The 15,533-nt window shown below is 33.4% G+C and overlaps 2 protein-coding genes across 2 annotated transcripts in view; one reads left to right on the top strand and one right to left on the bottom strand.

The window, feature by feature from the left end:
• Positions 1–416: 416 nt before the first annotated feature.
• Positions 417–7,244, top strand: LOC117102866 (peroxisomal targeting signal 2 receptor-like). Its single transcript, XM_033243296.1, has 10 exons — positions 417–698; positions 1,203–1,260; positions 1,927–2,041; positions 2,189–2,224; positions 2,485–2,562; positions 3,595–3,703; positions 4,243–4,352; positions 4,955–5,068; positions 5,540–5,695; positions 5,813–7,244. The coding sequence occupies exons 1-10, from the start codon at positions 584–586 to the stop codon at positions 5,879–5,881; spliced, it is 960 nt and encodes a 319-aa protein (XP_033099187.1). The 5' UTR covers positions 417–583; the 3' UTR covers positions 5,882–7,244.
• Positions 7,022–15,533, bottom strand: part of LOC117102864 (polyphosphoinositide phosphatase-like) — a gene marked incomplete in the record, with an annotated part of 11,135 nt that continues 2,623 nt past the window's right edge. The window contains 13 exon segments of the mRNA XM_033243294.1: positions 7,022–8,576; positions 8,723–8,901; positions 9,412–9,580; positions 10,233–10,307; positions 10,506–10,700; positions 11,427–11,568; positions 11,697–11,863; positions 12,343–12,401; positions 12,513–12,602; positions 12,906–13,053; positions 13,421–13,554; positions 14,172–14,269; positions 14,580–14,742. Coding sequence (XP_033099185.1) covers positions 8,399–8,576; positions 8,723–8,901; positions 9,412–9,580; positions 10,233–10,307; positions 10,506–10,700; positions 11,427–11,568; positions 11,697–11,863; positions 12,343–12,401; positions 12,513–12,602; positions 12,906–13,053; positions 13,421–13,554; positions 14,172–14,269; positions 14,580–14,742 — 1,797 coding nt within the window.

Below are 15,533 nucleotides of genomic sequence, written 5' to 3'. Positions count from 1 at the left end.
CATTTGAATTATTTGAATAATGTTATTTTTAGGTCACCTGACAGTAATTTTCTGTTTTAAGTTTATTTCTATATTGATTTTTAAACAGTTAAAAGCTTAGATTTACGCAATTATGTTGTGGTAAACGGCAACAGAAAAATAATACTAGTCATATGAATCAGGCAAATTCATTGTGGGTATAATAAAATATTATTCTAATAGTGATTCATTTAAACATACTGTTTTTTATCGTCAGATGAGCACATAAATTGAATTGTTTTTTGCAAACCTCCTCGCTACTCAACGCAAAAGTTTGACGACCAATTTTTGGGCAAGTACTTTTTTTAGGTCACGAAGTTTTGGTGATGCGTATTGACGCAAGTTGACGCGGGATAACGTTATGACCTTCTATGAGCAACAATACAGTAATAGTAGAAACTGTGAACAGCGTGTTTTTTTGCCTAGTTTGTTGTGTGGTTACGTAATAATAATATAGTTTAAGGACAGTAAACATGAAGGTATCTTCTGTTATTTGAATAATCATTAGTGGGTATGCCTAAACAAATTAATCTATCAGTGTAATCGTAAATTATACATCATTCAAATGCAGAACCAACCAACGTTTTGGTCTGCGAAAAGACACGGATTTGCTGTTGAGTTCTCACCGTACTTTCCGCAAAGGATAGCCCTTGCAACGTCGCAGCATTATGGTATAGCGGGTAAGAAAGGCTCTATGTACTACTAGAGGCTAGGCCCAGAGATAGAGTACAAGTTAATTATAATATTGTGGGAAGTGAACGAGTATATTGTATACTACATAATTTATTTTAAATTACTGTGTAAATATGTATCTCTTATAAGACATACAAGAATTAAATCCCATTTATTATGGAATATGAAATGAGAGAGTGAAAAACCTTGTCACATGAGTTGAACCCAGGATCCTGGGTTGGAAAGGAAAGCATTATTCTTAACTACCAAGCTACAACTCTACTGTTCGAACCCAAGACTTTTTGATTACCATTTGGGTGCTCTAACAGCTACAGTATGTACTACAAAGTGTATTTGTATTTTTCCAATAGGACACTTTTTTCATTCGAATTAAAAAGTGTAAAGTGATGTGAACAATTTAATAAATTAAATATATTATTTTACGATTAAATATTAAAATTATGTAGCATTTACTGTAATATACGCAAAATTATTATTCATTTTTTTTGCAGGTTGTGGAACGTTGTTTGTTATTGATGACACTCCAGCAGGTGGTGTTCTCCTTAAAAGGTCTGAATCATGAATGTTTATGTTAACATAATATAATAAAATATGGTATGAGATGGTATGGTATGATATAAGCTATGATATATAATATGATTTATATAGCACTTTTCGATAGTGATGAAGCTTTTATAGTTAATATAATAAGCTGAGCTGAAATGATAAAACATTATATATATAATACAGATATGGGATATGCAGACCTGTCAACCCGTACACATTCGCCGTAAGTCTTACGCATTCCAATCAAATCTTACGGTCTTACGCAAACACCAGCAAAACTTACACTAATCCTAAAATTTGAATAAATTTCGTTACTTTATCAATTTGTAATGAAGTTTACTGTAACTGACATCCATAATCATAACATTCTATCTCCATGATTCAATAACTACTGTATCTGAGATCATTATAAACTCGCTAATATGCCATTTAAGCCAAAGCGTCCAGACCAGGAGCCCTTGGCGGCCCCCTGGCCCCCAGCCACTGTTCATGCCTTCGGCACTCATTATGTATCACCAGATCTTACTCTTTGAAATTTCTCAAGGTTGACAGGTATGGATATGATAAGTGAATATTTATATAGTACCTTTCCATAGTGATAAAAACTTTATTATAGTCTTGTATAGGCTGAGCCTGTTTTTTATGTTGTTTCTTTCTCAAATTCCTCAGCTTTGATTGGAGTGACGGTTTGTTTGATGTCACCTGGGCGGAGACTAATGAGAATCTACTTGTCACAGGGGGTGGGGATGGGTCCATCCAAGTATGGGATATAGCACAGCCAATGGTATGTTTTTTTTTTATTATAACACTCTTAGGTTTTTGGTGTTTGACTGCTGAAATTTATGATAATTGCAGTTGTTATTTAGGTAAATGCTAATTTAAAATCATGTTCGAAAGAGTCTCTATTATAGTTGTTTGTTTGCATTTGCAGGGCCCTCTCAAAGTTATGAAAGAACATGGCAAAGAAGTGAGTATGATCATGCTTCCTTTACTGAAATTGTTACTCTCAATATTTTATTTTATTATTGTATCAGAACAGTACAAGGATCCAATCTTATGATTCCCAGGATCCAGCATTTTTGTTTTTCAGCTGAATTCTAGTGATAGGAATTAACAAATAGGTGAATATTAACACTCTCACCCTGTAATTATATAAAATATAAATACATAAGAAATGTTTGTATAAAACATTGTCTTAATATTCAATTTATTTTGTTACTCATTGAGGTGTATGGAGTTGACTGGAGTCAAACACGGGATGAGCAGTTGGTTGTGTCTGCATCCTGGGATGGAACTATCAAACTTGTAAGTGGTTATGGTACTGTAGATGACTAGAATCTGTGATTCATTGATTAAGGGGTAGCCTTGTAGCAATTTTTGTAGAACCCAGGCTTTCAATTCAATTCAAAATATTTATTCCAAATGAATATAATATATTATACAATTCAAAAGTATTAAATTAATGGAATAGGGCAACCACAAACAAGTAAAGCACAGTGGTGCCCTTTCAAAAAAAAGAATCGAATAAAATAGACAAATAAATAAAGTAATTAATCAAATAATTAACTAATCATTCAAACATCTAAATAACAGTAAAGGTAAAGGTAGGAGGATAACCCATAACTTGCAGCGTCTTTATGCTGAATTGCGTATTGGCGTGGTCTGTGACTACCTAGCAGCCATAAAGGGGCGCTTCATGGTAGTTACATGTTCGCATCATTCCACAACGACAGGGGGCTGCTAAAATGAACATTGGGGTAACACTAAAGATGCAATGGGTTCTTTAAAGTGCACATGAGCCAGATGTATACACTGGACCTCCACTCTAAGTCCTTATCCAAGAAGACTTGGCTCTACCAACTGAACCATGGGCGAGGAGCGGCTGGAACCACCGCTGATATTTAGGCTGTAGATAACTGTGCCCCTTGCCTTACCGCTCGGCCACTCGACTCGCCTAACTAATTAATCAATTAGTAAATAAATAAATAAGTTAATAAAAATAAAGAATAATAATTATACATGGAAACCAATGTAATATGGTAATATATGATAACTTGCAGAATAGATAATTTATGAAATAGTAAAATAATAACTTTTGTGTTAGATTCCCACCATTCAACATGTGATTATTGTTCCAATCCTGTCAAAACTAATATTTTCATAACACATAAAACAGCCATGCACTCCCCTATATTTATATTCAATTTATAGAGCATTATTAACATGTATTGGTTAATTATACTTTTTTGAATTAGAAAGGAACTGTTGATTTTGTTTAGTGATGTATATATGCTGAATTAGCTATTAATGTTCCTCTTTATTTCATTCATTATACAGTGGGATATAACACAACCAAGTTCCTTAGCCACATTTACAGGTCATCAGCATGTGGTCTACTGTGCAATATGGTCGCCGCATATTCCACGCTGTTTTGCATCAGCTTCAGGTGGGGATAAAGCTCAAAGGTCATATGAATTATTTTATTTTATTAATTTTTATCACTCTTTTTTATATTCTTTTTCTGCTCTAATAGAATCATTCATGGAGGTCAATGATAATTTATCATGTATAACTAGCAAATAATACTATTATAGTTGCTGTAATTACTTAAACTGTAAGGTCCACTGATTAATCTCAGATAAGAAAGTATAATGCATACTCTGAGTATTGAAATGCACGCCATCATTTTGGGATTCAATATTTCAACATCAGGAATGATGATGATGGTATGTCACAAAAGGTGACAAGACTCTTTGTATGATGATAACATAGTTTCTGTCAATGTAGTGAATCCCAACACGATGGCATACATTTCAATGCTTGGAGTATGTATTATACTTTCCTATTTTTTTCTTATTTATATTTGGTGAATTATTTTTTATTATTTTGAAACAATAAGCACTTTCCATACCTTTCAAAAGTTTTCTTATGATCTGTTAGACAATAATGTAATTGATATTCATTTAAAAAAAATTTTTTACAAAGGTGACAAGACTCTTCGTATCTGGGACACTAGGAAACCTTATGAAGCTCGGATGGTTATCCCAGCATGCAATGCTGAAGTGTTGACTTGTGATTGGTGCAAATACAATGAGGTGATTGAATTTAAACAAACGTGTGTCATTTTGATATCAGAAACATTAGTGTGCTTAATGTGAGGTCTCAGATTAGCCAACCTTTACCTACTTTACTTAATTTAACGGGATAGACCTAGCTTCTATCTTTGATTGAATATTACCTAAAATAGTTTATTTACCTGACACCCTTTCTGTGGAAGCGGTTTGGTGCAGCGAGAACTGTTTGGTTTCCCAACCTTCGAGGTCGGGTTTTCAATCCTTCGCTGTGTATTTCTCTTGTGTCCTTGAGCAAGGCACTTTATCTACATTGCTTTAGCTATCCATCTGTATCAGTGAGTACCAGCAAATTGCTGGGAGTATGGTGCGGTGGACCAGCGTCCCACCCAGGGGGAGTATCGCGCTCTCATCTGCTTCACGCTACAGAAACTGGGGATAAGCTCCTGTCCTATGAGCCCTGGTGGCTTGGCAAGGATGTACTTTTTTTATGACACCCTCACCCTCTCACAGATGCAATGCTCCGTCTATCTAGTGATCAAGCAAGAAGCAATTTTTTGTCTGATTAAGGAATCTATGTCATTTATCACTATGTATTTTGAAATTAGAACACTTCTTTTCCTTAGAATATTCTTTTAACTGGGTCAGTTGATGCTGCAATTAGGGGCTGGGATTTACGAACACCAAGAGAACCAATTTTCCAGCTTAGTGGGCATTCACATGCAATCAGAAGGATAAAGGTATTGTATTCACTTCTCATTCTGAAGGGACAATATAATGATAGTCACATATTATTCATAGGATATCTAGTATTGGTTAAAGTTCTGGTTGTATACACAGTGCAACAACCAATTAAAGACCCCTCAAGATCATATTGACGATATTTTTTTTACCATAAACTAAGCCTCTAATGGAAGATAGTTCAAGTTCAACTGTATTGTATAATGTTCAAAAGCATTTACACACCAACATTTTTAGTTTCCTCTTCTGATGTTACTAATAAAGCTCACTTTGGTTGAGGCTAAGGTGCCTGGAAATTGCACTCTTACTTTAAAACTCTTACCGGTACTATGTTCTTAATGATAAAAATAATATATCAATAATACAACAATTATTTTTCTTAATACAATTTAGGGGGTGCGATTACACCGGCTGCACACCTCTGCATCTGCCTCATATTAATAGCAAACCTGTTTCACTCTTTCTTTCAGTGTTCCCCCCATGTTGGTAGTATGCTAGCCTCATGTTCGTATGACTTTACTGTGAGGACGTGGGATTTCAATAGGCAAAGCCAGCCTTTAGAAGTTATTGAGCAACATTCAGAATTTGCATGCGGATTAGATTTCAATCTCCACAAGCCTGGACAGGTGATTTAATTTACCATTTTGTTTCTGTTTTAGCTGACTTACAGATTAAAGAATATTCAATAGCAGTACATTTTACACTCATTATAGTATGTGAAGTAAATTTCTTTTATTTTTCAGATAGCAGACTGTGGATGGGATGAAAAGATGTTTGTTTACACTCCCAAATCTCTGCTGCCCTCTGGATGACGATATCAAATATGGCACCAAAAAAAAAAAAACTTAACCTTGTTAGTTAAACATTATTCATTTGATGAAAAATGTCATCATGGTTCTTGAATTTGACTCGTGTTTTTTCACTAATCATATTAGTTAATTGCTTATATTAAGGTATTCAAATCTATTTCAGAAAAACCTCCAGTGATAGTAAAAATATGCCAATTTCATAATTTGTGTCTGAACAAATAGGGATTTTTTTACTATGTAAAGATGCAACACAGGGGTTCAACCCGGTTTTCATAAAATACATAGCTACATTTTGCTACAGTTTTTCCAACACAATTGTTGCAATGCATAGCTGTCTACTACATAATTGGGAAATGCTACCTAATTGATTCCCGATATGTCAAGATAGTTGAACCAAGTTATTAGGTATCACTGCCAAAGATTAAGTGTCGTAATCTTATTAATTCATAAATACGAGGCTTGTTGCTTTTGCCCTGAAAGAATACAGTTTATACAATAAACAGTAAAACTTATGTGTAAGTGTCATGGGCTATTCTATGTTACTTAAAGTAGTAATGATTCCCAACGATATTTTATCCAGGATAAGAGATTGAAAACAAATTCAAATTTTTGTTTACTCTTTAATAAACAATAAAAATTAAAGCACTTTTGAAAAAATCCAGGCACTGCATAAAAGGATTAGCTTTTAAAAAAGAATGTTGATTACAATATTGTATATGATTATAATTTTGATACTCTGTTATCAATAAAATTGATACTAACCATTTTATCATTATTAATGATACAATGAAAGTTTCTTTCTAGCTAGTAACAGCTGCCACACATGTGAATTGACTGGAGTATGAATGAAAAGCTCTAGGCTTAGATTAAGTAAGTCTTGTACAGTGTAATTGTCCAGTGTTATTATCTCCACTTTTATAGTAAAATCAAGTTTAAAGAGCAATGTGATGCAATTTTGTCTTGCATATAACAGTTGATTGTAATCAACTGAAATATGACATTATGGTTCTAAATTTTGTCATATATTGTTATTTTTAAAATGATTTTCCACCAGCATAATATATTAAGGTATTTACAGTACAGTATATCAATTAAATCAATTCTACTAATTTGTTTCTGATCAAGTAGAGAATGTACACCATGTGCAGACATACACAGGAGAGGGTTAGTTTATTTGACTTTTTTTTATGAAAACAAATTGTTTACTTAAAGTCACTTCATAAATGTACATATGATGTCTATACATGTCTGGCTTATATTCCTTGTGTTCTCAAATCTGTCAATTAATTACTATAATCGAAATATGTTTTAATATGTCAATCAGTATTCAATGATTATATTGCAATAAAAAGTGTGTTCCATATAAGTTGTGTCAGGGTATTATTTTATAGATTATCTCTTGGCATTGCATTTCACAATACAAACACATACCCGTATTTATTTGAATAAATGCCCCTTCAGAGCCTTATTTTGAATAAATGCCTCCTCCCCACTCCACTAAATGACTAAAACAAAACTAGTGGAGGCAGCACCATTCTCAACACATTCTATTAAAGTTCTACTCCAGTAGAATTACATTTTTCTAACTGAGTTAGTTCCACATTTACAGTTAAATAAGGGCGTTTATTTGAGTATATACGTATACATTTTACACCAAAAAAAAAACTCCTCCCTCGAATAAATGTCCTCTCAAAAACCCTTCTCAACAATAAATCCAGGGGCATTTATTCAAATAAATGCTGTACTTCTTGAATTTATATCCTAATTATTTATGTACAATATTATTGTATACATAGAGTAATGTATATATTATAATTGCACTCACTCTTTCATTTCATGTTTTCAACTTTCTTGAATTCTCAAGAGCAATATTGTCTCTTTGCAATATTATATCATATTGGTCTCGGGCAGTACTGCTAGAGAGGTACCCTAAAGCCTCAACTTTACCTCAGTGGTCTTTTAAATACACTTGTGCTTGACTTGAAAAATAAAAGTAGGCTCCCAGATGGTGCATATGTCTACTCCTAGTTATCAGTTTTGCATTTTTATGATTTTCAAATGGTTTTGTAAATTAATATATTTAGATGTATGAACAACATACGTAGTTTGATTAAAAATCATATCGCATAAGCAATAATTTGAGTGTGAACACTCCAGGCCAGACAAATTACTACCTAACCTCATTAAATATGGACCATTATACATCAGTAACAAAACAATTCTAAATCAATTATGTGTTCTTGGATTTAAAGTATATTGCATTAGCAATAATTTGTTCCCATTTAGGCCAGAGAAATTACTATCTAACCTTATTGAATAATATGGACAATTGCTAAGTTTAGTAGGGCTACCTGTATTTACCATTATCACAGATAATATAGTATTGCATAGCTGGGTAGATACATTAGCAGGAAGTTAGTTCCACCAGGCTGTTTGCCAGACACAAGTAGAAAGTTGAGTAATTCATGGAGCTAACATCACAAGAGACAATAAAAATTTGTTGGACTTTAGGATGTTACTTCATAAATGCATCTGACGTACATAGAATTTATAAAGATTGAGGTCCTTCCTTGAACATTGCTTAGCTCCATGACGTGCTAGTTGTACATTTTCCTCATAGAGGGCTTTAGAAAGACGAGAAACTGTTGGTGGGGTCACATGATATGAGCTGTCCAATGAAAATGCACTATTATGTAATCTGAAAAAGAAAAAACACAGAAGTCATATAAAAATATATATACATGTAATAGCCTAGTAGTTTGAAATCAGTATTTTGAAATATATCACATATAAATATAATATATATTTGATATACTTATATGTATAACAGACTTATGTACTTACAGTCTTGTACATCTTTTTAAACATCTTTTGACAGATTTGCCTGTTGGTGACAAATGCTCGATGCAGCCAATACGCGAGTTAACTTCTGTCTTTACAAAGCGATGATACACGCTGACATCAGGTCGATTGGGACTGCTAATTTCGACTCCATATGTTTCTTTCATCGTTGAAAACAAATCCTAAAGAAGATATACTGATATTAATTTTACACCCGTATTCTTAAAACAAACTTTAGTCGAACTTCGAACTAGAACTTCATTTAGTGCCAGTTGTAACTTCAACTTCAATTTGTATTCACAAACAACGTAGTCAAGTTTTAACTACGACTAAATCAAGTCCAAGTTTTAGTTCAACTGAAGACGACTGGCAAGCCACGACTATCAAACTAACCAATGAAAAAGGGCTAACTTTAATAGCAGACAAAATTTTAGAGATCCGGTAACGCGGATGAATATTAAACTGCCGTCATAGGCCCAGTGTACACAATTGGCTAAGTGCAATTTAAAGAACCCAGTACCAACTTTCGAGATAAGTATGGGTTACCCCGATGAACCGGTCCATACAGCCACTGTTGCCCTGCGGTTATGGACCCTAAGGTAATTTGCAGGATCATAAACTGTGAGAAAAAGGCGCTATGTAATTACTGTATTATTAGTAAACTATTATTAATAGATTGAAGCAGTTTGTACCTTAAAGGAAACATAAGAAGTGTCTTCATTCTGGTTTCTAAGTTCTTGTGAGGAGCCTGTGGTACCATCATCACTGGATGAGGCGTCGTCTGAGGTAGATGACCCTTCCTGAGTCACAAACGATGCTGCAGACACTTGGCGTAGTATTGGCTGCTGAATCAATGTGGATCTAGCAGAAAATATATACATCAGAAATGATCAAGAAAAGTGGTAAGTTACTATATTTTATAGTGCGGTTACTTATATACATTATATGTATAGTAATAACTTCAGTATGATAATAGCCTGTTAAATAACATGTGAGGTCTCGCCACAAAATAAGTCTTATGGTTAGAAATTCAAAAATTGAGTTTACACTGTATTATATTTGGGTAGATCACATTATAAGCTTTTATTTAGTCTTTGAATGGCTTCCCTACTATAAGTAAATCCAGAGATGTGAGCATTCAAAGTTTAGGTGTATAAGAACCATGTTTTGATAAAATCGGCTTCAAAGATAAACTAACCTGTACAAATAATATGACAAGAATTACAGAATATGTGCAGAGAACACTGTTTTGTCAAGAAAATTCACTTACAAAGTATACAATCATAAAATATAAGTATCAAGTTATTCAAAAACATTGAAATCAAAATGTTGTAAAAATGTTGACTTTGGCCTGTTTTGGTGAATATCTCAATATGATTTCACCAACGATGCGTCTCATTTCGTGGCGAGACCTCACATATTATTTATAAAATGAATAACAAAAATAACAGTATCCAACAATTCCATGCTTTATAGAATTATAATAGTCATGTTTACACAATTTTTGTCTAACCTTTCTTGACCTCTCTTGGGTTGAACTCTCACTTCAAATGGACTGTGGCAGGAAGCATTCTTAGGCATAAAATCCCTATTCAAAAAAGTACATAATTAACATAATGAGATTAACTGAAACTCATGAGTTACATATTATATATTCTTGCATGCAAGTAGAATATCAGAGATGGTTGATGCTAAAATCTTTTCTGGTTCTGAACCTAGAATCTTTCATTCTAAGGCAAGGTAACTAGCCACAATGTCAAACAATTAATACCATATCTATACTCACCTAATAGAATGAATCATATTGGTATAGAAGAGTGTCTCAAGGGACGTCAAATCAGTTGGACGATATAGGTCCGTGTAGACGTCAACATGATCATCACCGATGGGTCCTCTGTGGTACTCCACCACAGAATTCTGGACCTCGTCACGGGAGAATGGTAGTGCACGGAGAACGCCCTCAGACAGCCAGTTTGTATAGCTATAGAGAGCAGATTATTATGTTATTTTTAATGCAATCATCATAATTGGAATCATTATTGAATTTAATAATTAACTATGCATATTTTTTAATATTTTAGATATTTTCGAAAAGTCTACATAGTTTTGTTAAACGTTTATATAACCAGATCAAATCACAATGCATAACATTAAACCCTAAAAACTTAAATAAAAATTGAATTGCTCTTGTTTAAGTATCAAAGCACTATCTTACAATGAGACTTATATTAAAATAAATTTTTTCTGATTTCCTGATATTTAATATGAAAATCTATAAATTGACTACTAGCCACTTGAAGGGTATAAGCAGCTACTATAAAATATTTTTAAGTGTCTGTTAATTTGTAACAAGATTTGTTCACATTCTAATTTTAGTTGAAAAGTAATAACTTTTGATGAAAAACTGTATACAAACAGTGGCAGATCCAGAAATTTGAAATAGAGAGGAAACAGGGAGGGACTTTCACAGATATAGGGTCCACCCACCTCGGCCCCAGCATGGTTGGGAAAATGAATGATTATGGTACGTTTAGATGAATAAAAGTATAAAATATTTTTCATATTTAAGAATACGTCCACTTAATAGAGGTGTCCCAAAGGAGGGGGGGGGGGGTTCTACTGCAAAGGAGGGGGGGGGGGGGTTCTACTGTACTCTATCAAATTTTTATTGTTCAAGCCTATTAGTATTTTTTATAATGCACCGCACCAGTTTGCTTTTTTCTTATGCTTGCCGATCGTTGACTTATGATGTAGGTAATAGTCAGAGGATAAGTCCCACAAACAGACCCTCTCCTTCAGCGGTTGATATATCCCTAGGAACAGATTGATTGCAGACTGCTTCTCAGCATCTGAAGAGATAAAAATATAATAACATAAATTGAAGATGAAAGTAGTGTTGGAACACAACACATTAGTTCTCCATATCATCAAACATTTTCCAATAACTAAAAAATTTAGGCAAATTGATTAGACGAACCAGAGAATGCATTGCTGAAGTATCTTGACATAGTCTGCTTGATGTCTCGTGAATGTGACGTCCAGAGCGAGAGTCTTCGATAGTCACGTATGCTATGCACAAGCTGTGAGCCACCATATTGAACAGCCAATGTATCGCCATGATCCTCGTACATATCCTCCAACATTCTATAAACAGAAATGCGACAAAACTGAATAAATCAAGTAAATCAAATTCAAGTAAGTCAGTTGGTAGAGCAATAGAACTGTAGTCAGCAGGCATTAAGTATTAATATTGATTTAGAAAAACTAAAACCATTCCTCATTTACATAGTTTTATTTATTATTTGGTTATTTATATAGCGTTTTCATTGCAGATATGAAGTGCGTCTGTCCCCGGTCTGGATCTACATGCTTAAGTGTTGCTGCTATAATTGGCGTAGGAGCAGGCAACTGCACCAGGTACCCATTTATAATCCTGGGTGGAGAGAAACAATGCATATAAAGTGCCTGGTCAAGGACTAAAGCGAAATGCACAGCAAGGGATTCAAACTCTGACCTCTGAGTTGGGAAACCAAACCGTTTCCCACTGCAACAGACCACTTTTCACTATCATAATTACTGTATTATTATAAATATAATTATTACCCTCTTTTTATCAAAATTACCTTAAAATATCAGAATCAAATTCAAGGTCGACCTTATCCAACACACCCAGACAATAAAGCTGCAATAATAGAGAAAAGCATATTTTTTATAAAGTCATTTGAAAAAAGGTAAATTTGTTAATAGGTTTAATATACAGTATAGCAATTATTATAAATGTTTTGCTACTTACTTGATGCGAAAGTGCAATTTTACCAGCAACAAATTGAGCAGTGTTTGTCCTATCAAGACAGTCCACACAGTTGGTTCTCAGTACCCCAGTCTAAAAGCAAAAATATAATCATGTTTACACAAGAAAGAATAAAAATATTAAATATTGATAGGAGGAAAATAAAATTGATATTTTCGAGGTGTGTTCTTGTTAACAGAACAATGGCAATAGATGGTTCACACACAAGCATTATGTAAACAGTCATGTAGAAAATTGGACTCCTCCAATCTCGGGAATGGGCATCTTCTTAGTTATGCACCTGTAAATTCAGTGCAAACACCAACACTTTCCATAGTAGAGCATTTCAAACCTATTCAATGTCTGCAGAATATTTGCTAGTGATAGTTTTATTACCTGCTTATAAATGGACAAATTTTCATAGTTTGTGTGTTGGTGTCCAGTGATGGCGCTGTTTATTCCATAACCGCAAGCAAAGAAACCGATCCTGGATATGGCCGAGTTGCAAGCCTGATGAAGTGTTTCAATAACATCATGCTTAGGACTAGAAATATAAAGCAAATGACATTGTTACTACGAAGGTTTTATTTTTATCTTCACCATAATCACCCAAGTCTAAGAAACCTAATAAATATAATAAAAAATTAATAATAATATTTACAATTGAACAAACAAATACCTGGTACAATTAAATCAAATTTATAAACATGAACAAACAAGAGAAAATATAATTGATTAGTAGTACTAAAAACATGTCCTTATTTTGATTATTATCATTATAATATATAATTATAATAAAATTATAATTATTATTATTATAATACAACACATAGAAACCATGTAGTATGCGCTTTACAAGTTCCAAACCATTACCATTACTACTATGAATATATTATTACAAGTAAAAGTACCTTTTAGTTAGCCTGGCCATATCCACAGCTACGTATTCAATTGTATGTTTTGGTGGCAAGAACTGATTCAGATAAGATATGGCAGCTAACAATTCACTACTCAGGATTCCCTCTCTTATTCTTTTCTCTCGCTTCTGTTTGCAAAAAAAAAAAAAAAGTGAATGGAAAACAATTAACATCAAGGATCTTCAGGTTGTACTGAATTCTGGAGAGCGAAAATAAATCAACGGAAATTAAATAACATAATAAGAAACTACTGACTATATCAGTAGCTTGATTTCTGAGATTCTTGCCTTCTGAATTCAGGGTCAAGGGTTAAATTTGAGACACCATGGTTTTTCTTCTCAAGACTACAAATGATCCACTATCTAAAGCCCTCTCCAGACTATCAAATTTTATTTGACAAAAACCTGTGACATGCCTAAATATGGTCATGATGACATCACATTCATTCCTTTTTTTTTTATTACCGAACCATCTATATTTTTTAACTTTGAGTTTAATCTGATTGGTCAGTTTTTATTTGCTTTCTGTTATACTTCTGTAAATATTGTAAACATATATGAATGGGTGAGATTTTTTCACCAGTATTCTTGAAAATGATCAAATAGATCGAAACGTTGAATCTCAAAATGTCTCTGTCTCTTTAATGAATTACTCTCACATTACGAACATATATAGGAACATCATGACTATATATGGACATTTTATATCTAGATAAGAGCTTAAGCCTTGTAAATTTCCATCTTACCTTCACTAGATTGAGGACAATGACAGGTGCACCATATCTAGACAGTACTTCGTTAAAGTGCCGGGCGCATCCATGTGCTAATGGGTCGGATTTGTCAACTTGAAAAAAAAACAGAAAATCACACTTAACACATTAATAAAAGGTATTCATACACTTGAATATTTATTTAATTTAAATGCAAATCAACTATATGTTTTTAAGTGAAAGTCTCTATCTTCGAAAAAATATAGATGGTTCGGTAATAAAAAAAAAAGGAATGAATGTTCTCAATAAATAAAAATAATTGAATACATATGTTTTCAAGTTTATTTATTTTATTGTAAATGCACCACTTTAAAAAACAGTTCATGAATGGTGAAACTGCCTTCAGTATAGCGATATTAAATAAATAAAAGAGTAATAACAAACCTGTTATTGGTGGTTTTGGGACCATGTTGGAAATATCTTGCGACCAGAACGAAGGTACTGAGCCACGCAGTTGAATGAAAGATGTATAGCGACCTCTAGAGAACTTTGTAACTGTTCCATCATACACAATTTGTTCTGTTTCTACTTCATTGGCAACGTTTCCCTAAATCAAAATTTTGTATTCATAAATTGTGGATATTGATAATGAACTGTTTCTTTTTGGTTATGGTGAATGCTTTTTACTGGTGAGAAATCGTCAAAAATTGCAATATCTCTCAGTGGCAACTAGGCCTAAATGTACCAACACAACACAAGGCAGATATATACTACACACAGGTGAATATCAAACAATCAACTACGATTTTTATAGTGCCAATATTCATGGCAGAATGCAATGTTCAGTGGTGCTATGACAATAGTGTTTACTCAAAGTGCACACTGACTACCAAGTTTAATTAACAATACTATATTTTATTTTAAGATTACAAAAAAAAAAAAAAAACGAGAGAAAAACGAGAAAAAAAAAAAACAAACAATTTACATGCGTGTCAAAAAAACTTAGTATGAGACGGAGAAGAGATAAGATTAACGATACTGACAGAAGATGAGGTTTGATATATGATATGATTACTCCAGTGAACAGAGATTTTTTTTTTGTTCAAAGAACCATTATGTATGGGAACAACAGCTTATGGTCTTATCTAAGTAGTAAGTAGAAACAGTTGACACATCGGTTGTGGCTTGGACTTCCAATCTTGTGGTCAGGGGTTCAAAACTCTCACTGGTCAAGTCGCTTTGTCCTTGGGCAAGGCACTTTATCTATGTTTGTCTCTCTCTACCCAGGAGGATAAATGGGTACCTGGTAAGATGTTGTAGCATTGAATGTATGCTGTCTCTTATACACATCTAGATGTGTATAAGAGACAGGTATTATTATCAATATAATTATTACCT

Source organism: Anneissia japonica, unplaced genomic scaffold (genome assembly GCF_011630105.1).
Source record: "Anneissia japonica isolate Jap-2015-1 unplaced genomic scaffold, ASM1163010v1 scaffold597_len517326_cov190, whole genome shotgun sequence".
Taxonomy (NCBI): Eukaryota; Metazoa; Echinodermata; class Crinoidea; order Comatulida; family Comatulidae; genus Anneissia; species Anneissia japonica.
The sequence above is the reverse complement of the archived record's forward strand: the minus strand, read 5'-3'. Positions and strand labels throughout refer to the sequence as shown.